The sequence below is a fragment of the Nomascus leucogenys genome, chromosome 8 (genome assembly GCF_006542625.1).
Source record: "Nomascus leucogenys isolate Asia chromosome 8, Asia_NLE_v1, whole genome shotgun sequence".
NCBI lineage: Eukaryota > Metazoa > Chordata > Mammalia > Primates > Hylobatidae > Nomascus > Nomascus leucogenys.
The window spans coordinates 48,838,170-48,859,945 of record NC_044388.1 but is presented as its reverse complement, the minus strand read 5'-3'; the positions used below and the strand labels follow the sequence as shown (position 1 = coordinate 48,859,945).

The 21,776-nt window shown below is 48.2% G+C and overlaps 1 protein-coding gene across 3 annotated transcripts; it reads right to left on the bottom strand.

Annotated features, from left to right (window-relative positions):
• Positions 1–1,428: 1,428 nt before the first annotated feature.
• IRF4 (interferon regulatory factor 4) lies at positions 1,429–20,424 on the bottom strand. Of its 3 annotated transcripts, XR_004031328.1 has the most exons (10): positions 20,360–20,411; positions 18,791–19,061; positions 17,218–17,404; positions 16,290–16,378; positions 15,484–15,625; positions 13,797–13,904; positions 10,965–11,318; positions 7,709–7,821; positions 5,938–6,070; positions 1,429–5,382 (listed from the first exon to the last, which is right to left on the bottom strand). XR_004031328.1 is itself a non-coding variant. In XM_030817222.1 (9 exons), exons 2-9 carry the CDS (start codon positions 19,004–19,006, stop codon positions 5,239–5,241), a joined length of 1,353 nt encoding a protein of 450 aa, XP_030673082.1. In that variant the 5' UTR covers positions 19,007–19,061; positions 20,360–20,424; the 3' UTR covers positions 1,429–5,238. The 3 variants fall into 3 exon arrangements, 2 of the variants coding, with proteins under 2 accessions (XP_030673082.1, XP_003272225.1); XM_030817222.1 differs by lacking the exon at positions 5,938–6,070 and having other exon boundaries at positions 20,360–20,424; XM_003272177.2 differs by lacking the exon at positions 5,938–6,070 and having other exon boundaries at positions 15,484–15,628.
• Between the last annotated feature and the right edge of the window lie 1,352 nt (positions 20,425–21,776).

Genomic DNA, 21,776 nt, shown 5'->3' with positions numbered 1-21,776 from the left:
ACCTAACTGATGGAAGCCCACTTACACCACCTCTGAAATGGGATGCAATTATTTAACAGAACTGACCTATTTTCAGGACTGAAAGACTGATACAATAAGAGATGGAACAATGTACCCAAATTGGTTCCTTTCTGCTTGTTCCAAACTATGTTCTTCTCCTCCTTTGCCAAATCTCTTATCTTAAAACTTCTAACACAAATCTCTCCAAAACTACCAACTTAGTTTTAACACGTGAAACTTTCTGAAAGTAAAGTTTCAAGGGAGGACCGAAGGAAACCAAAATATTTCTCCCCAAAATATTGAGAATTGTTAAGTTAGTAACACCGAACTCACAGGGAAGCACTCTGCTTAAGCCTGTCTCCTGAGATCGGGACATAAATCCTTCCTTCCTGAGAACAGCACTTGCCAGAGAAGGCAGCAGTGGAATCTGGGAACAGATTTTACTACCTTCTCTCATTTTGCCTCCTTTTAAAACACTGCAGCTGCTGTCTCCTTTGTCTTATCACTATGCTAAGATTTATTGATCTTTGTTAAAATACCATTTAGGCAAGACCCTGAAACCACTGCCTTGAGAGAGATACCTTTGAACTGAGATCTCTTTCACGTGATAAGTACAGCACACACCACCTGCTGATTTTTCTGTTAATCTGACTTTTGTTTTCAGGAAAGTTTCTCAACTGAACTTATGAGGGTTTAGAAAAGAAATTTTACCATTTAGCAAATCAACATTATGCTAATCTACTATTCTAGGGGGGTTCTAGATCCAAACTACAAACTTTTGTGAACAGCTCTATGTAACCTTCAGCTGCAAGGATTTTAGCACCAGCAGCTGCAGCCTGGTTCTTTGAGTTTTTCTGCTGGACTGGAAGTTAGTAGGTGCATAGGAGCTGAGCCATGTAATCAGTAGAAGCAATGAAGCTGAGAAAGGAGACTCCCTTGCCTGGCTGCTCAGAGAGAGGAAGAGTTTGGAGCTGAGGTCAACAGCAGACGTATGGATCCCCAGGGGTTCCATCTAAATCCTGTTCTCTTTATCTAGTTTTCCATTCGGTTTTCACATTTGGAATGTTAGTTAACCTATATCCCTTCTTTTTAGCAATGACCAAAATCAGAGGAGCTTCGAATATAAACAAAAGAAAACATTAAAAACAACTTCCTTGAAAGCCCTAAACCTTTTAAAGTACAGGTAAAGGAAGAGGAGGCAGATGCTAATGGGAGAGCAGGATGATTACTCTTCACAGACACTCCTCTGTGTGGGAGGAGCTGCCTGGCACTTGGCCAGCATTTGTCTCTTTAACAAGGTGAACACTTGGAGATCTGATTTCAGGGACACATACAGCAGCCTCTCTGAAGGAACATAACCGCAGGAGAAAGTGCTTTAAAAGCTATCAGGATGCGTGTTTAATAACACACACACACACATTCCATAACACATTTTTAAAAGTTTTTATTTACCTAAAAACATAAATTTATCAAACATATCAATTTGCTTTGCAGAGCAATTTACATAAAAATTCATGACGTATACCACCGGCAGCACAGCATTATCCACCTTAGTTTGTGAAGCATCCTTTCCTACAGATCTCAGCAACATGCAGAGCCAGTAGGGGAAATTCAAGCTTTCAGTTGAGGGCCTCTAGGGTCCTACCTGCTGGCAGTTCACTCAGCAGAAAGTGGGGTATAGGGGATGCTGAAGAGGGGGAAGTGGACCCCATTGCCTGTTAAGTCTCATCTGTCTCAGAGTTTGAAGCAACATGGGAATTTCCATTGGAGGAGGGTTGGCCTGCCGGCCTGGCCCTTCTCTCACATCCCCTCTACTTCAGCTACATTTCTTATGCACGTTCCTCAAAGCTGTGAAAATCAATACAACAAAAACTGACCTTTACTGCATTCATGTAACAGGCTATCAGGATCTCAAGGAGATCCGCCTACATTGAGGATCAGTCTCAAAAATGTGGCATGTAAAACATAACTTGCAAAATGGTGTGTAAGGTCTGACAGCCTTCATGCACCATTCAGACAGATGCAGCTGGCCACAGAGGACTTGGGGAGATACGTAATACAAATAAAGACCTTAACCAATCCCAACACTTTCAGAAAACCTTTCACCTGTGGGGAAGTGGGGACATGTGACTGGAGAGCAATGAAAGGAAGTTTACACTGGATCTGAATTGTTACTAAAAAAGTAACTGACACGCACACACAAATGGCCTTCCTGGTGGAGCATCAACAAAGCCAAGAGGTGCGAGTACCCAAGACTCCCAGTGTTGTTCCGCCCCCGGGGCTAGCTGTATTTATGCCCTTGCTCAAAGACCACCTTTTTCAAACACTAATACCTACCTGCCCCTGGTGGTAACGATACTGTAAGGGCTGCTCATTCCACTGTAGGATTTTACATTTTTTCTCACCATGGCGCAGTCTCTTTTTAGCTCATACCCAATAGTCTAGCTGGGTTTTCTGTAGGGCGACTAACTCTCCTGTTTTCACTCAGGACTGAGGGGCTTCCAAGGTTTCAGTTGTAAATGAGTCAGTCACTTGGTTCTCTATAGTGTTCCAGGAGATATTAATTACTGCTTGAGGTTTTCCTAAATACACAAAATCTCAAGAACAAGACATAAACCAAGAAATGCACCTGGGAGACACATACATTTTTTCCATATGACCCAATGCTCTTTAACAAGTCCCCAAATCTTCAACAGCATTGTCCATTGAGTACAAACTAAATTCTAGTTTGCCAATTTCACTTTATCAAGACAAGGAATGAGGAAGCCGTTCCTTTTCAGAGTCCTGAGACAAGTGCTAGGATTCCTAACCCTGAGTATTTCATAGCTAGTTCATTCCCTAGGTCATACCTGGATCACTCAAAATTTTAAAAAGTCAACAGACACACAGATGTAAAGATAGGAAAGGAGGTAGTGGCCCCAGCCAACAAGCATTTTCCAGAAAATTTAGCTCCACTGTTAAAGCAGCATAAAATTTAAAAAAACAAAGAAGAAGTCACCAAGCAATTGAAATGGAGCATCTGCTTGGAGAATTAAGAAGACAGAGTGCTCCTGAGAGACTTCTGAGACGGCTTCTCTGACGTGCTGTGTGGGGTTAAATACTCTTCAGCGAGAGGCCACAGGTAAGGGCCCCGTGAAACCGCAGTTCTTAATATCATCGTTACCGTCCCATAGGGTAATATACCCCAAAATCCTTTGCATCTATAAGATGTATACATCACTGCAGTTCACGAAACACAGTCTGCTGCCCAATACATATCCGTGTTGCGTGGCTAATGGAATGTCAAGCCCTACTGGGTACATGGCAGCGGAGCTCCACAGCAAAGCCTCTGAGCAGAACGAGGTAAAATCTTCACTGTTAGCTACAAAGAGCACTGCATGAAAGTGTGTGCACGATGACCCCATGAGGTTTTCTTTTTAAGTTTATGTATATTTACAGAAAAGTGAAATGTGTTGGAAGAATAAACACCCCTTCTTGTGGACACTCTTAGGAGAATTTGGGCTGGGAAAAAAGGAGATGCTTTTTATTTTTTTGCTCTTCTCTACTGTTTGTCTTTTCTGTAGTTAATACATATGACTTTAATAGTAGAAACTTTTTAAACACTGAAAAATGATGTTTCAGTGCTCACTGCTCACTAAGCTTGATAAAGGCTGAACTGTGTAATGTAGGGATACAGCAGGCGCTTACTAGGTGCTTGTTGAATGAATTTAAAATATCCATTGGAAAAGCAGGAGCACACATTTGAGAGCTACACAATCTTCTGCTGATCCTGGGAGTAATAGTAAATATCCTGTAGTATGAGAAACGCCCTGGAGGTGACGCCCCAGTCTACTGCTGTACTTTCTCAAAACCACAAAAATGTAAGTGATCAGGTTTACTTAAGCAAGTGGAGGTCTTTGGGATTCTATAAATAGATGCATTTGGAAAAAGCCAAGTAATTTTAAGGCCCTGTCAAACTATAATTGGCACAAGGAAGCACGGAACAGAAGAAATAAGCAGAAACAGCCCACTGGGTGTGCAGTTCCGGAGTCAGCTCCATCCTGCTTCCAGTGGTGGGTCCTGGCAATGCTCTCCAGCCTGGGAGTCCCCGGCTCCTCCTCCTTTAGTGTCACCATGGCTGATCACTGGACAGCCAAACAAACAGAGGAGCGTGGCACAGAGGAAGGGAACAGATAGTTAAGTACTTGAACAGAAGGGCAACAGTTCAAGTATTAAGATTTATGTTCCTTAATTTCTTCTTCTTTATGCGAAGAATTTTAGCATTTCTAAAGAATGAGGGTCAAAAAGACACAGAAAAAAGAATTAACCATTGCTTAGACATCACTAGACTGTAGAACAGACAAAAATGTCCCATCCAAGAGTAGCTCTCATGTTTTTTGGCTCAAGAAAATAGGAAGTTTACTAACTGGCTTCCAGGGAAGGCCAAGGAGAGAAAGCTAATGGGAAGGAGGGCAGGGCAGAGGGGCCCACACCAGAAGACGGCGGGCAGGTGGCGGATGGGCCTCCCCAAGGCTACAGGCACGGCTTCAGTCAAAGATTCCATTTCCTTCACTCAGCAAGTGTCTTCCACAAGCACTGCAGCTCCTACATACATTAATACATTTCTTCTATGTACGAGGCTTCTTCAATTTACATCTTACTTCCCTGAGAAATGGCACAGACATACCTACGAGCAGTCAACACTCTAGTCAGTGTCAATACTGAAAGGCAAGTTTTCTGTCTTCCAGCAAGACATAATCTGCAACAAATTAAAGAGTGCATTTCAGTAAATGTAAACACATCACTTGGTCAGTTTTCACAGTGATCATCAATGATGGCAGTCTATAGAAGACAGGAAATGCAAAGCCACCCTTCCTTTTGAAATAAGCTCATCTGCCAATCAGATGTCACTGATTTTCCATGCTGGTCTCGCCGCAATTCTCCTCAACCGCTGAACTGAAATCTCCACTTCTGCGTTCCTCACAACAGTAAGAGGGTAGTCAACTGGATGCTTTCACTAAAGTCAAATATTTACAAGGAAAACCATTTGTCTTGGGTGGGTTCAGTGGCTCACACCTGTAATCCCAGCTACCAGGGAGCCTGAGGCAGGAGAGTCTCTTGAACCCGGGGGGCAGAGGTCACAGTGAGCTGAGATTGTGTCACTGCACTCCAGCCTGGGAGACAGAACAAGACCCCGTATCAAAAAAAAAAAAAAAAAAAAAAAAAAAGGAAAAAGAAAACCACTCATCTTGACATTTTTCATTCTTGAATGGAGGAATGGCGGATAGATCTGTGGTAATCTTCTGGATTGCTGATGTGTTCTGCTAAATCGTAGCCCCTCAGGAAATGTCCACTGTTTTGTTGAGCAAAATAATATAGTTGTCTGGCTAGCAGAGGTTCTACCTTTAATAAGAGATTTTAAAAAGACATTACTGAGATATCCTGCAACTGGCTCACTATTAAATAGCGCTCAGATTCTAAGGAGACAGTAACGTAAATCCCAGAGTTACGTCCTAGAACCCATCAAAACATTTCATATTTGGAGCCATCTAAAAAAGCAATTTTTTAGTTAGTCCTTCCATAGATCAACATGTAAGAAAACAGCCAAAGCGACTTAATTCTGGGTTAAAGATGTTACTTTCAAATCAACTGCCACTTAAAATGTACATTTAACTAAAACTGAATCAAATCAAGTAAAGTGATCAAATTAAAAGGAAGTCTGAGGTAGTCTGCAGGGTAATTTAGGCCAATGATTTTGTTTTTCCACAACTGCAGTTCAAAAGAGACAAGGAGCTCATCCTGAATGATCTTATTTCTAGGTAATCTGTATAGTTCTAAACCAGAGGTCAAAGAAATAAAAAGTAAAGTTAAACAACAACAAAACTACTATTGTGGAAAAAGAGAAGTCAACTGGCCTCAAATTTATCCCGTCTGGTTAGTAGCGTGGATCACACTCACCAAAACACAAAAACGCCTTAATGTTCAGCTTTCCTGAATTTATAGCATCTAAGGCAAGCTGAATGCTCTCCATCAGTCATGATATTAGAGTCTATATTTTATATATAACGACTTAAGCAAAACTCCTAAGTACCTGAAATGAATTAAATTAATGATTTTTAAAAGTGGAACTCATAGGTATACACGTGTGTTTATTCATTTTATGGACCACACAGCCTTGTCTTCAGCATGAGGGGATCATCTGGGGATCCATCTTTCCCTGACTTAGAGGACAGTGACTTGCATCATCCATGTCACCCTTAAAACTGGATTGATGTGATAGCTGAGCATCAAAATGATCATCAACTTTTTTTTTTTTTTTTTTTTTTTTTTGAGACAGAGTCTCACTCTGTCACCCAGGCTGGAGTGCAGTGGTGCAATCTCAGCTCACTGCAAGCTCTGACTCCTGGGTTCAAGTGACTCCCTTGCTTCAGCCTCCCGAGTAGCTGGGATTACAGGTGTGCATCACCACGCCCGGCTAATTTTTGTATTTTTAGTAGAGAGGGGGTTTCACCATGTTGGTCAGGCTGGTCTCGAACTCCCGACCACGTGATCTGCCCACCTCGGCCTCCCAAAGTGCTGGGATTACAAGCGGGAGCCACTGCGCCCGGCCGATCATCAACTTCTTAAATGCTGCTTATCAATGCCAAGTTTATTTAGTCATTTAGCAATTCCTGTTGTTAACAACGTATCAGTTATTATTTCAACAATCATATCAATTATTAAATCAATCACTGGAGAGAACTCATGAGAAAACTCCTGAGTCTATGGGATTATATACTGGTTGGTTGGTTGGTCTTTATTTTTAAAATCAAGAAGGGGGGTTGTATGTTCAAGATTAAACCATGTTTCATTTCAGTTCTCAATGAGAAATAGCATCAGAGCTAGAATATGATGGGAACTTTGATGGTAGGGGGTGTAACTTTTACCTGGTATTGCTCAGCATGCAAAGCCCATTAATAATGCTTGCAAGTATGTAGCAATGTGAAGTTTTCAAATTCAAAAGTCTTAAGGGTTCAAGATTCTGTCTTCCATGGCAAATTAATGCTTCATGTTGTCTATAGAAACCTTTTCTCATAAAAAAGAAAACTCTAACCCTAATCCTAACCCTTTAGCGTTACTTGCCACAGTTGAACCCATCTTGAACTATGCTAGAGAACATTACAAGAGGGTCTGATTTACTTGAATTCCTTGAAAGATTTAGCCTCTTTCAAATATCATATGCCCAATAATTAAATAATTTCTAAAATTCCAGAAATAAAAGAGGTGCTAGGACACATCTGCAGAGACCTACAAAATGCCTCCAGGGAATGGATAGTTTCCCATTTGGGAAAAGCTTTTCCATTGAATGAAGATCCACTAGCTAGACAGCATTCTTAAAGCAATCTTAACATGGAGAATTTTAAAGGGCAGCTTTTACCATCAATCTTTTTCAATCCCTATAAAATGGAAATATGACAACTTTCCTAAAAAAGATGGGGAAAGAGGCACCCTCCTTTGAGGCTGTCCTCCCTGGTTCTTTGTTGAGCAGATCTCAAGTCTGGGAGGAGCACGTGGGTCCTCAGACTGTGCTGCTCGTTGGACCATGCTTCCTCCCTCACTAGTTTAAGGGTTATGCTTATTTTTCCAGGTCATTTGACATTTACTTTTCATTTGGGACTTTTCTAAATGAAACTCTGGCCTTTACAAAGAACAGGAAGCCACTATGGTAGGAGCGTAACTGAGGACTCACGTGAGCTGTGATGAGCTTTCTTTGCCTCTGAGGGTCTGGAAACTCCTCTCCAAAGCACAGAGTCACCTGGAATCTTGGCAGGGAGCGGCCGTGGTGAGCAAACGCTTGCAGCTCTGCAGAAGCCCACAAGAAAAAGACCATATTCAGAAACCCTCATCACCGAACACACCAGGTTAAACAGGAAGCAAGAGCTTACTGTGATTCTGAACACTGCAAGAGGAATGAGCACTCTTTACTTCCCTGAGTAGGGCTCTTGATGTGAACATCTCAGAGACAAAATAGCATGTATGCATTCCTTTGTGTGCTTTTACCCCCAGGGCCCTCAGTCTCCCTCGATTCTTCAAGAGGAACTAGTCGACAGCTAAAGAACACTGCTTTGCAGCATTGGACCCACGGAGATTCAAAAGGTAGTAGACCGCAGTGAAGTTGGGAGATAAAGAACAAGAAACGTAGTCACGCAATGGCAAAAGACTAATTTATGCCATGGACAAGTTTTCATTTAAAAAATCAGAATGTTTTGACATCCCAGGATCATTTTAAAGCCTCATCCCCTCACTAGAGCCCACATAACCCAGTATCTGTGCTACTGTGGGCACCACAGAAAATATGTAACGTCAAGGTGCTGACTGAGCACCAGCCGTCAGCAGCTGAGTCCCACTGTCACTATGCCTGAACTGTGTGACTCTGAGTAGACTTCTTGCCTGTCTCCAGGACAGAACAGTAAGTTGACTTGAGAAGGGGAGTGGGGCAGTCCCCCTGGCCTCCCGCTTGTGGATATACACATATACATCCTGAAGCCACCACAGCTACCCAAAAGATACGAAACGGACTGGAACATTGTTGGAAAGACGAGCGCCCATCCCCTGACTTTAGCCCATGCCCCCTCCCCTGTACCCAAGACAAATCTTCTGCCTGTAGCTACAATAAAATGTCATGCCCGCAAAAGAAACGAGTTGACACAGGAGCCGCTAAAGCTTCTGCAGAACAGATGCGTCCTTATCAGATACACACCCTTGGGCCGGGCCCCAGGGGCTGTCCCTAGTGCTGTGCAGACCTGAATAGGAAGATATCAGAGATCTCCACTGTTCTCTTCAACTGAACAGAAGTTTCTAGCTAACTTACAGGACTATTTGACTTCCTGCTTTTTTTTTTTTCCAGAATTCAAATCAAACCCAAATGACTTAGTCAGAATGTGTAAAACACATTCACACTGCCGTGATCTGAGACTACACCTACACAGGCTAATCGGAATGGCGAGCTCGCACAATTCTCTGAAAAAGCATGCCTCCAACCCTAGATAACATGAGAGTGTTTGGTGGGAATCCTTAATTATGCAGAAGCTGGTTGGCACAGCTGCAGTTTTTACGTTCACAGCATCCTCCTTGAATCTCAGTGAACACTTTGAGGTGACAGGCTGCAGTGGGCAAAGAGCACAGCCCTTGGTTACAGAGGAAGGAATGAAAGCCAAGACCAGCTCTTGCTCACACATTAATAGTAAGTTCTAGGCATGCAAGTCCACAGCCCAGGACACTCACAGGCGTCCACCCCCTGCCTGTGCCGTCTCTCACGCAGTGCACCTGTGACTCAAAGTGCACCTTCCAGCTTAGTCACCACGGGGGCTCTACCTCCCTAAAAACGTCCAGGAAGAGGCACTCAGAGAAGCCAGTGCCAGTTCCTTGTGACACTTTCGTTAGAAAGCCCTCGGGGCCTTAGCCTTCCTGGCCCATGTGAGCTCTTCCAGACCCCACGGCAGACACAGGAGATGCTGACAGGGGGGTCCCCCCAGTTGCCCTTCAATTTCCTTGGCCCCCCATGAACACCATGTCCAACCCCAAGAAGGATGGGACCGCCCTGGCTGGGGCTTGGGGATGGTTCTGCCCTTAGAATGAGAGGTGTCCAGCCCCAGGTGACTTCCTCACTTGCCGCCGCCTCGGGGAACCAGCACAGTTCTCCCTCTTCCTATTGTCAGCCTCTGTGAGAGCTTAGTTATTTTTTTGTAGGGGGAGGGGGGAATGGAGTCTCGCTCTGTCCTGCAAACTGGAGCACCGTGGTGCGATCTCAGCTCACTGCAACCTCTGCCTTCCACAGGTTCAAGGGATTCTTGTGCCTCAGCCTCCTGAGTAGCTAGGACTACAGGCGCCCACCACCACACCCAGCTAATTTTTGTATCTTTATTAGAGACGGGGTTTTGCCATGTTGGCCAGGCTGGTCTTGAACTCCTGGCCTCAAGTGATCTGCCCGCCTCAGCCTCCTAAAGTGCTGGGATTACAGGCACGGGCCACCACACCTGGTCTGAAGCTTAGTTATCTGGGGACATATTTGCTTTGGGCGCCAAAAGAAAATCTGGATGAGTTTACAAAAACTTGGGCCACTTACACCCAGAAGTATGTGCACATGTCAGTAGCGCCAGAGCACACAGATGGGTCATATTTTTATTTTAAATAAGTTGAATGAAGAAGTACAGTCAAGAAAAGGGGAGGCACATGAAAAATCAAAGACACAGGAATTTCTGAAGGGGCTCAGGAAGGCCCAGGGCTGGGAAAAGGCAGGAAGAGTTGGCGGTGGGGTGGCGGGTACAGCAGCTCCCTCACACATGGGAGGCTCCCCCCACCTGGACAGCCCCACAAAACCTGGGAGGAAGCCCACCATGACAGGGCGAGGGGCTTCATAGAAGCCAGCCAGAGGTTCACTGAATTGTCATGAAATCCAAGGTAGAAAAACAAAACTCACTGGTTCTGAAAAATATGCTTAGAAATGTTCATATCACAGAGCCAACTCATAGCACTCTCCTATAGCTTCTCCTGTGCAAAACCAGTCCAGTCCACTCCACCCTCCGTCTCACTCGTGGGGCAGCATCTGCATGAGGGTGACACATCCCACAACCAAGAATGATAACAATATGCTTCTAACCTTTATGATTTCTCTGGGAACCTGAAAAGAGTCGCCACATTAGCAGATGTGTTTGTTGAGATCATAGTGCAATAAAATGGAACTGTGTTAAGAGGTGACTGTTGAAAACCAGAATTGCAAGAGTACAGCCTGAGCCACAGTCCACCTGGACCATCTGATTCGGACTCTCTGCCCACAACAGTGCCAGACAGAAGCTCTCTACTGGCGAAAGGCCCAAGCACCGGTGGGCACCAGAGTCAACAGGAGGAAGGCCGCAGCCTGGGGTGGGAGGGGCCCTGTCATTTCTGACCCCTGTGGCAGGCGGGCCATCGCCACCTCCATTCTAAGAGATAATGAGGCGCCTTACCTGACAAAAACTGCTGTGTGTCAAAGAGCTTGCAGGTCTGGTCTCTCTCCAGTTTGTTGGGTCGGTCGCTGCACAGCGCCAGGGGCCCATCCCAGTAGATCCTGCTCTGGCACAGTCTTTTTGCATAGAGCCCGTCGGGGGCCATCCAGAGGACCACGCCCCTCTCCAGGTGGCTCAGCAGCTTCTCAATGTTCTTCCTCTGGCCATTGTCCTCTGGGTAGGGGAACAGGACCTGGTCCAGGTTGCTGGCCTCATAGGTATGTCCATGGGCGATCCGGCAGCCCTCGGGGCTGGACGTGGTCAGCTCCTTCACGAGGATTTCCCGGTAGTACAGGCAGATGTGCAGCCGGCAGTCTGCAGGCACAAAGCTCCGGAGTCAGTGCTGGGGGCCAAGAACACCACCTCGAGGCCAGCGACTCCACAGAGCCAAGCACCCGTGGTGGAACTCTAGTGTCCCACATGCTCCGTGGGGGAACAAAAGGTTCCCGCATCAAGGAGGCCTGGGAGACGCCGCGTGCCCTTGTCTCCTCCAGAGATCCACAGGCAGCATGAGCTGGGTCAACACTTAGAGGAGTCCCGTGGAAAGAAACCCATTTAATTTGTCTAAACCAGTGTATTACAAATGTATGTGGCCACTGACTCTTTTTTTAAGGGACGAGTGTATCTTTCATTAATTTTCTGGAAATGTAAGTTGAATTCTTATTATAGAGCATCACTATTAAGAACTTACTAAGTCTTATTTGTGAATGATGATGATGATAGTGGTGATGTCATTTAAGTCATGTGTCACTGAACGAAAATTCATCTTTAAGCAAATCAATTTTTACTTTGGAGGAAATGAACCCTAAGTTTAATTTCTACTAGCAAAAAATATAAAGGTGTTTCAGAAAGAAGCAAGTCAGTCCACATACCTGAAAGGTCCCCAAAATAATAACATGACATCATTTACGTAAAAAGCACGAGTGTGTATGTGTGTGTACATATATATAAATTATGCATATAATTAGGTGCTTAATTATTTATGTCTACATAATTTATATATAAACACACACACATATACACATTAAAGGGTTAGCACTGAGGCGTTAATGATTTCTGGGTGGTAGAATGTGATGTTTTTATTTTCCATTTTTGTTTTTCTGATTTTTAAATTAGTTTTCCACACTGGATATGTGACATTTTTATCACAAAATTAATTCTTGTGAAAAGAAAGAAATTAATGAGAAAAGTACTCTAAAAGTTCATGTAAAGTCTGCTGAATTTCCCACTGGGCTTTGTGTTTAAGTTAGAAAAGAACTCTAAAACTGTGCTCTCTGAAACTTTAAACAACATGAATCCATTTACAAACGTTTTGTTGATTTCTGAAACCTCTTTAAAATATCACCCATGAGTTGAAAGAACCAGGCTAGGTTTGCACAAGCTCCTCAGCCCGACTGCAGGGGAGTGGCACAGACAGGAGGCAGCTGCCACTGGTAACTGCATGGAACCCCAAAATCAATGGGAATCACAGTTATCTAATAAATGCGCTCATGGCTGATAATTAATCTGTATCATGCATACCAAAAAAAGAAACCCACAAAACTATCTTATTCCTTAATAGCAGGTTTTGAGACTTAACCCACATCACTGTCTCAATTCTCTGCTTCAACACACTGTCTGAAAGCGAGTCAGACAGTGCGCCCCAAAGAGAGTGGGTGTTGGCCATTCGAGGTGATTCTCGGGGCAGGTTTCATTTCATTTAATGTCATCAGAAATCACGAGGTTGCCGAGATATAAATAGCTGTTTATTTCCTACTCTTTAGGCACCCACACAAGTCTTAGGTGTTCAAGACAAGGGTTTGAAAGTTTCTGAAAACAAACACAAGCCTTCCTGCTCAGAAGCACCTCCTCCCAAAGGGCATCCTCAGTTACTCAAGAGCATCTCAGAAAAAAGGTGCAAGCCTCATTCGCAACCAGAAAGAGCTGGCAGGTCAAACTCCAGCTCCCCTCTGAGCAGCAAAAGTGCCACAACTCTCGCCTCCCTGAAACCTTCAGAATTTAGTTAGTATTTTTCATCACTGATTTTTAAAGATGCCAGAGGGCAAGATGAGAATTCCAAACCTTAAGCTATTTGGTTTTAATATAAAAACAAATCCCATTTAAAAACAATCCAAAATATTATCTAAAAAATAAATATACATATAGCACGTATGCTTGGCAAGCCTAGAGGTGCCTTCTTTGTAATAGGTAAGATCTCCATGGTGCAGGGATTTTTTTTTTTTTTTTAGAAATAAAACTTTAAAAATCAGATTGAATCCATATTTGTTTGCAAGCTATATTGAAGTTCAGAGGAAGACCAAAATGTGTATTACTTTTAGGCACATCAATGTTTTAAAGATGAGGGACCAGAACTAATGTCCCCAGGGGGCAGAGGAGGAGGACTTATTTGTGGCTCAACCTGGAAGGATGATCAGCTTCTCAAAATGAGAAGCCCTTCTACACTTCCAAGCAATTATTCCACATTGTGAGAATGTTGGCTGAAGAGGGGCCCTTGGTAAAGGTAAAGGCACATTCCTAGAAATTTGGAGAGGTGCCGGTGAAGAAGCCAAAATGACTCCATTCCAGCCAGTGGCTGAAACTGTCAGCAGAACCACAAGCAGTGATGCCAGGTTTTCTAATGGTGCTCCTAAATCACTCTGGTCACGTCACACACAGGATGCGTCTACATCTACTCCAGACCCCAGGGGGAGCAAAGCAAGTGTCTAGAGTCCCATCGAATCTGCCCAAAGATGACAGAGCTGGCAGCAGAGGCTGGCCTCCTGCGGTGCCTCCAGAACCAAACCCTGCACTCACCTGAGAGCGCCAAGGCTTCGGCAGACCTTATGCTTGGCTCTGTGGGGATTCCGGGAGCCTGGGACTCAGGTGGGGCACAAGCATAAAAGGTTCCTGTCACCTGGCAACCTGCATTTGCAAATAAAAATCAGATGATGTCTAGACAGAGAGTCCGACGCACTGCGGGGCTTCCTGGGGTGTGTGTGTGAAGTCTGGGAAGGAAGGGGCTGGCGCCCAATCACCTTCCCACCCACTCCCAGCACCAGCGACTAGCAGGGCACACTCTTGTGAGGCAAAGATGAGCTGGAGACCCACTGGAAAACCAAAGCTGATGGAGAAACGAGCCAGTGCGCAGCTCTGGAAGGAAACCTGGAGCGCTCTCTCTGTAACTGACCAACAGGGAGACTGAGGCTCAGAGACAGATGACATGATTTGTCCTTGTTCACAAAGCGGGTTCACAACAGAGCTGACAGTTCAGGTCTACTTGAGTCTGTGCCAAAGAGCCCAGTTAAAAACTAACAAATTGTTTAGTCCATTTTTATTTTGCTTGTCTCTTGTGGTTGGGAGAAGACTGAACCACGTTCCTGAAGACAATGCTGTATGAAACATGAATGGAAAAAGAACGTGGCACAGAACACCTGATCTTGCTGCTGCTTAATTTACTGTTACCGATGCTTCAAGACAGGTCTCTACCTACTCCATCACTTTACATATATCCAAGCATCGCCTCTTTCCCATGGTTACCAATTCCATAGAGCCACAGCACTGAACACAAGTCGGAATTTCAGGAACTAGTTTTATGTTAGCCGATTCCTCCACTACCATACTGGAAACCAGCCCTTGCTGCAAATCCCTCTTGAAAAGCCAATGCAACTGAATTCTGAGCTTTTTTGTGAACATGCCACTCAGTACAAACATTAAAGAGCGGTACACCTCTTCACTACCTGCAGCCAAGGATAACCTGAACATGACTGGGGAAAAAAAGGCCAAATTGCAAAGGAACAAATATTCCTAAAACATCCAAAGGGTTCAGTGTGTTGACCTGTCTCAGGACTTCTATTTAAGTAACTAACTCAAAAGTCCTGAAGGCCTGAGTTACTGCATTGCTAGATTCTCCCTGCACCCAGCTAATGAGAGCTTCTGCTGAGGGAGCTCATTTTGATGTGTGGGGAACTCCTGAGGGCAGGGGACCACATCTAATCCAGAATCAGTAAATCTCTCTGGGACCCGATGGTAGGTAGGCACCTGTAGAGACGTTTTATGTGTTTGCCTTGGTATTTTCCCATTCCTTTTTTAGTATCACCTCTCCTCTAACACCAACAATAGCAACAATGAACACACCACTATTCGAGAGAAATATACCAGCTCAATAATCTCCCAGCATCCCTACTTATTATTTATGAGCTTCCACAATCTCCTCTCTATATAAAAAGTGGGGGCTGTTTTCCACTGCCTGGAGTGATCTCTGTGGTGTTTAAATAAGATCCCATGAAGGGCAGTGCCTAGCATGGATCCTGAGAGTAAACTTGGCTGTGGGATGCCACCATCCCACAGGAGTGAGAAAACCCTCCTGTCCCCTGAGATGCACACGCAGCCTCTAAGAAGGGGAAACAGCTTTGGTGCTGCCCAGGACAGACCAGGATTCACCGTGGCCCATGGCCAAATTAGCAATTAGCTCCTCTGTTTCCTGCCCTGGTATCCTCCTTACCATTTTCACAAGCTGGGCCTTGCCAGTGGTGGCCGCGGGGTCCAAACGTTACGGGACATTGGTACGGGATTTCCGGGTGTGGCTGATCCGGGACGTAGTCCCTCCAGCTTCGGTCGAGGGGTGGCATCATGTAGTTGTGAACCTGCTAAAGGAGTGCAGGAGAGGCTGAGATGAGAAGCACTAACAAGCACTGGCATTGAGACGGGGGGTGCTCTTATAGCCTCCAAACCCCTCAAGGAATCCCTTATTAGACTGACAGCCGAAGCATTTCATCATCTGAAAAGACTGGAGTGAATCGTTCATCACACTAAGTGGAAACACCCACGGAAGATCATAATGGACAATGGAGATACTTGTACTGTTTTATGTAAAGCTTCGTCATATGGCTAAACCTGGCACCAAAAGTACCACAGGGGAATTTGCCTTCTTTTACCCACCAAAGTGGATGAAACAAAGCTGTCATTCACATCAAGAAAGCCTGAAGAGATCAGCTGCCCTGTGGTTTCACATGATAAGGCACTACTTCCAAAATCTTCCACTTCCACAAAGCATCTGTTCCCCAGAAGACCTGAGACGCATATTCCAACAGGCGGACACGCCCGACCCTCCCCTGCTTAAAACCCACACCAACGGCAGCACCATGTGGAGAGTGAGACGTTCGTTCAGTGACCTGGGGTTTTTCTGGGCTGTTGGACCAGCCATAGCAAATGGCAAGTCCTTTTGTCTAGGCTGCTGTGGTTCTCTGGCCATGTGGGCAGCTGGCCCACACAGCCTCGCCCTCGGGGAGCCCAGTGCCCCCACCATACCTGGGCTGGGAGTGAGGGGTAAGGCGTTGTCATGGTGTAGGGGTGGCTCATGGACATCTGCGGGTCCTCCAGGGTGAGCTGCTTGGCTCCTACATGTTTGGGGAAAAGGGAAATGGCACAAAGTAAAAACAGGAACTGACCTAACTAAATGTCAAATCTTGTAAAAATACCTGAGCATTTAATTCTTAGAATGCATAACACGGTGTTGACAAATAAGGTATTTTTCAGCAACTCCCTTGGGAAGTTATTTGTTCATGCTACTAAACTGATTTTTTTTTACAAGGTCTGAGTTGTATAGGACAGGTAGAGAAATACATGACAGATAGCATGCGAATGTGCCTTGTGACATAAAGAACCCCGCCAGCCAGATGTTTCCCAAGTGAGGTCACCTGAAGGATTTGTTCGAGATGCAGATTCCTGAGCTCTCTTCCAGACACACTGGTCAGAATCTTGAAAAGAGGGGTCCAGGAGCCTGACTTTTAATAAACACCTCAGCTGACCATGTTACACTTTAAAAGTTGACAGTTTTATTACCATGCATAGTAATGAGATATTCCTCTCATTACTCCTCTTCTGCAAAATAGTTACTCACTAAAGACTATTAGATAAGTAAATTTTAACAAGTTATCCAGGTTTCTTTTTTCTTTTCTTTTTGAAATACTAACTGGAAAACACACATTCAGTGCACACACACCCCCATATACGTTGAGGCATACAGTGTGATTAATTCTCCTATGCTAAACACCACAGGAATTTCAACTTGTGACCCACATAACTCAGGCAAGGAGGCTGGGCTTCACTGTGAGGCAGAAGGCAGGCAGGCAGGCAATACAAAAGAAAGCTAGAAAGTGATGCTCAGAATGAAGTTAAGGTGCCTCAAGGGTCTGGCTGCCTCTGTTAGGTGACCCAAATTCAGGAAAGCCCCTACCTTTCTTGGCTCCCTCAGGAACAATCCTGTACACTTTGTACGGGTCTGAGATGTCCAGCTGGCTCCGCTCAACCAGTTCCTCGAAGTCATTGCTCTTGTTCAGAGCACATCGTAAACGTGTCTTCCAGGTAGGAGGGTCTGGCTTGTCGATGCCTTCTCGGAACTTTCCTTTAAACAGTGCCCAAGCCTGGTGGGAAAGAATGAAGAGAATGAAAAGTCAAAATACAGGTCTGGTTTATTAGCTTTCTTTTTGGAATCAGAGTCCTGCTCTGTTGCCCAGGCTAGAGTACAGTGGCATGGTGATAGCTCACTGCAGCATCGAACTCCTGAGTTCTAGGGTCCTCCTATCTCAGCCTCTACAGCAGCCGGGCCCTGGGCCTACAGGTGTTCACCACCATGCCTGGCTAATTTTTTTTATGATTATTTTTTGCAGAGGCAGGGTCTCACTGTGTTGCATTGGCACCCTTCCACCTCATCCTCCCAAAGCGCTGGGATAACAGGTGTGAGCCACCACGCTAAACCCAAAATACAGATATTTTATAAGGAATCTTGAAATTGTATTTTTAAAAGAAAGAATGGTACATAGGTCCTTCAGATTTACACCGTTGCTCAAAATGTAAACTGAAAGACCCCAGCTATCCTCTAGGAAAATGATTTTCCATCTTGGACCCTATCACCGTCGAGTTGAAGACACATTTTCTGGGTATTTATAAAAGGGAGAGTGAGATGCGGAGGTTCCTTGAGGGGGCTCTACCCACCCAGTGTCTGAGGTGAGCCGGCCTAGGACTAAGGACAGCTGCGGTGTGAGCTGCCACCCACAGGAGACATCTGGATGGCCGCACAGCTGAGGCACTCAGAGCAAATTCAGACCAAATTCCCGGAGGAAGTCCCCTTCCCCTCTCTGCCCACAGGTGGGGCTGGGCCCAGACGCGTAGTTCTCTGGGCAAACTGCCTTAGGGGAGAACAATCGCCACAGGGACACACGTGTGTGCACTCGCGCAAAGGGTAAGGGAGACAGATCCAGACAGAGGCCCTGAGTTCCAGAGCGATGGGGGAAAGAGAAAGACACAGAGGTGGGACCACCCGAAGAGAGCCAGCCGGAGAGAGGAGAGAGGCTGACCTCAGGAAAAACGAGCAGAGAGAGACTCAGAGAGAAAAGCAGCGAAAGAGAAACAGAGACAGACGCGGGGAGAGAGACGAAGACAGAAGCCGGCATAGGCGCGGACGCACCGACAGAGACCCACGGACGGAGGAGGCAGCCAGGAATCCGGAGGGAGGGCGGGAGGCTCGCGTGGAAACGAGAACGCACAGACCAACAACCGAAACCCCTCAAGCCTTTGGCCGCCCTTCCCCGGGCCGGGCCGAGCCTCCAGGGGTCTCCCTGCACCCGGCTCCCGGCCCCCGCAGGCCCCCTAGGAGCTGAGGCCCCCGCTGCTCCCCCTGTGGCTCCCGCGGCGCCACCTGATGCTTCCGCCGCCCGCCCGCCCGTCCGCCCCGCGCGGTCCCCGGGGACCCCGGGCTCTATCGCTGGGCCCTCCCCGCCGCGCCCCCGCCGGCTTCCGAGGCCGGAGACCTTGAAGAGCGCGGCGTCCTCCTCGCGGTTGTAGTCCTGCTTGCCCGCGTGCTTCCAGGGGATGCGGAAGATGCTCTTCTCCTCGTTCTCCCACACCAGCCCGGGGTACTTGCCGCTGTCGATCTGGTCGATCAGCCACTGGCGCAGCTTCCCGTTGCCGCAGCTCACCGCGCTCATGCCGAACTCTCCGCCTCGGCCGCTGCCCTCCAGGTTCATGCCCCGCGTGCCGTCCGCGCCCGCGCCCGGGGTCCTCCGCCCGCTCTGCTCGGCACTGCGGGGAGAAGAGCTGCCCTTCAGCCACGAGGCACAGCACTCCGGGCACCCCGCCCCGATCCCCTGTGTCAGTGACCACGAGGCCCTGGCGTCTCTGAGGCTGCGAAGCGCGCGCGTGCCGCGTCGGGGTCGTCCAGGCCCCCGGAAGAAGGCACCTTGGCGGCCGGCCCGGGCGCATCCCCTGGGCGGGCACAGTCGTCCGCCTTCCGAGCTGGGCCCCCCCGAAGGCCCCTACCCTCCTGTTCTACCTCTGCCCCCCTGTAACGCACCCGCAGCCCAGAGGCTCCCGACACACGCCGCTCGTTTTGCACACTCTCCCAATCCAGCCGCCACCCCTCCTGGCCCTCCGTCCGCACTCACTTGTAGCTCTCCCTTCTCTTCGCTCACTCCCAAACCGTTTCTCGCCCCTTCCCCGCGACTCTGTCAGTTTCCACTCCCCTGGCGGCCTCCACGCGCGGAGGACCTCGCCTGCGGCCGGGCGTTCCAGGGGCGCAGCACTAGGTTCCTCCGCCCTGCGCTTTCCCTGCTCGCATCCAGACCCTTCGCCCCCAGTAGGACCCCTATCCCTGCCCAGCTGGCGAGCATTAAGTGGGCTCCGCAAACAACAAGTGGTGCAGACGCGGGGGCTGCAGCCCAGCAGCGGGGGATTCCGCGCGCAGAGCGCCCGCCCGACCCCGGAGCAGGCCCGGGAGAGCGAAGGCGGGGAGGGCGCGGGAGAGGGCGACGCCAGCTGCGGGGCCTGGGAGGCAGGGACCGCGCCAGGCCGGCTAGGCCACCGCACGCAAGGCTCGGAGCGACCCGAATGTGGAGCTCCTCCTCCCCTGCGCTAGCGGGTGAGCGCCGCGCTGGAGGCCGCCGTGCGTTTGGGCCCCTTAGGAACGAAGAGCAGGGGAAGGAGCCTCGGATTGGGGTCCACAGGGCCGGGGCTGTTTCTCGCGGGCAATTATGCCGTCTTGTGTGTGTGCCTTGGACGGCCCCGCCTCAGCCACTCCTGGGGCCCCGACAGTCCCGTTAGCTCATCCCGTCCAGCTTGTGGCGACCCCCGTCGCAGGAGCGAGGAGGGCAGGCGGGGAGGCTCCGGCAGCGCTCTGGGAGGCGGGCCTTGGAGCCCAAACCAGCGCCCCCGGCTCAGCGCAGATGGGGTGGGAGTCGGAGCTCCAGGACCCGGCGCGCTCCCTTCCCGCTCCGAAGCCGGGGTACCCTGCGCTGCCCTGGAGATCGAACCTCTGGTTCGCGCTCCCGGTCCTGTCTGGTATCAGCCTCACAGCCCTCCTCCTGCCCGACTCCAGGCCTTACCTCTCCCTGGACTCGGAGCTGAGGGCAGCGGTGGGTCCCAAGACCAAGCGGTGAAACTGAGAGTGTGAGGTGGGAAAGAGGAACTTTATAGAACTCTCTGGGGCGGGGCCTGGGGCGGGGCGGGGCGGAGCGGCGAGGCCTGCGGGGGCCGGGGGTTGGATTGGGGAGAGGGACTTTGCAAGCCGAGAGCCGGGGCCGGCCGGGCGGGCGAGCCCCGGGACCAGCGTGAAGGCTGGGGGCTGCCGCGGCCGGGCTGGGTTCCCGCGCCCTTGGCGACCCTCTGCGCGCCGCGCCCGGGGAACGCACCTCCAGCCGGGCGCGCGCCGCCTCGGGGACTGTCACTGGGGCCGTTTCCCGCGAAGGGCGAGGTGCGAAATGCGAATCTCGCCTTTGCGCCAGGACCTCGGGAGGCCAGTCAATCACTAACAACAGCTAAACTGCAGCCGTGTGGCCAGAGCGGGAAACGGGGGGCGTGTAGTAGCGGGAATCCGGGGCGAAGGGGACTTCACTTTGCAGAGCGTGTAACGGAAGACGGAGGAATGGTCCAAACAGAACTGGAGGTGGAGGTTGCGGGAGCACCCTTGGCAAGGCCATCGCCGAGAACCCTGCCTCTCCGCGGTGTTTAGAGAACATCGCGCTCACTAAAAAGAAAATAGGAAATGGCCCAGCTCCCTGGAGTTAAGCTTGATTCAGATACTGTCTCTGCGTGGCTGACATGCTTACATCCTTTTGCATCTATTAGGCTGGTGAATTGAAGTGACTCAGGCAATGCCCCGACCCAAAGTTTTAATTATCTTAGCATGAAAGAGATGGGGGCGGGGAGAGGATTCCCCAGAGGTCCAAGTGCTTAATCACTTCCAGACTTCAGTTCACCTTAAAATGATGTCGTTTTAACCTCCACCTGGAGGAAAGCAGTTTACTAGTGGGGTATAAAAGCCCAAAATAGGCGGGCGCTGTGGCTCAAGCCTGTAATCCCAGCACTTTGGGAGGCTGAGGTGGTGGATCGCCTGAGGTCAGGAGTTCGAGACCAACCTGGCCAACACGGTGAAACCCCATCTCTACTAAAAATACAAAAATTAGCTGGGCGTGGTGGCGGGCGCCTGTGGTCCCAGCTACTTGGGAGGACTAGCCACGAGAATCGCTTGAACCCGGGAGGCTGAAGTTGCAGTGAGCCGAGATGGGCGACAGAGCAAGCCTCCATGTCAACATAAATAAATAAAAGCCCAAAATAGGAATAATAGTTAAGTGGACCAGGGCTTTTACATACTTTTCCAAGATGTCTTTAATCGCAAAATTAACCCCCTGAGCTTTCACCCGTTGACCTTTCGATCGTCTGGGATGCCGAGTATGTGTATTTACTTCGCATTTTCAGGTAAACCATCAGATCACTGGTTTCTATATGATTTTAGACCACCAC

Bases quoted from the DNA above. Each gene is read 5' to 3' on its own strand.
- IRF4 (XM_003272177.2), bottom strand. From the start codon at position 19,006: ATGAACCTGGAGGGCAGCGGCCGAGGCGGAGAGTTCGGCATGAGCGCG. The intron at 17,405-18,790 runs GTCTCCGGCCTC...CTTTCCCACCAG, and splicing joins AGGACGCCGCGCTCTTCAAG to GCTTGGGCACTGTTTAAAGG. The intron at 13,905-15,483 runs GTAAGGAGGATA...TTGCAAATGCAG, and splicing joins AGGCCCAGCTTGTGAAAATG to GTTGCCAGGTGACAGGAACC.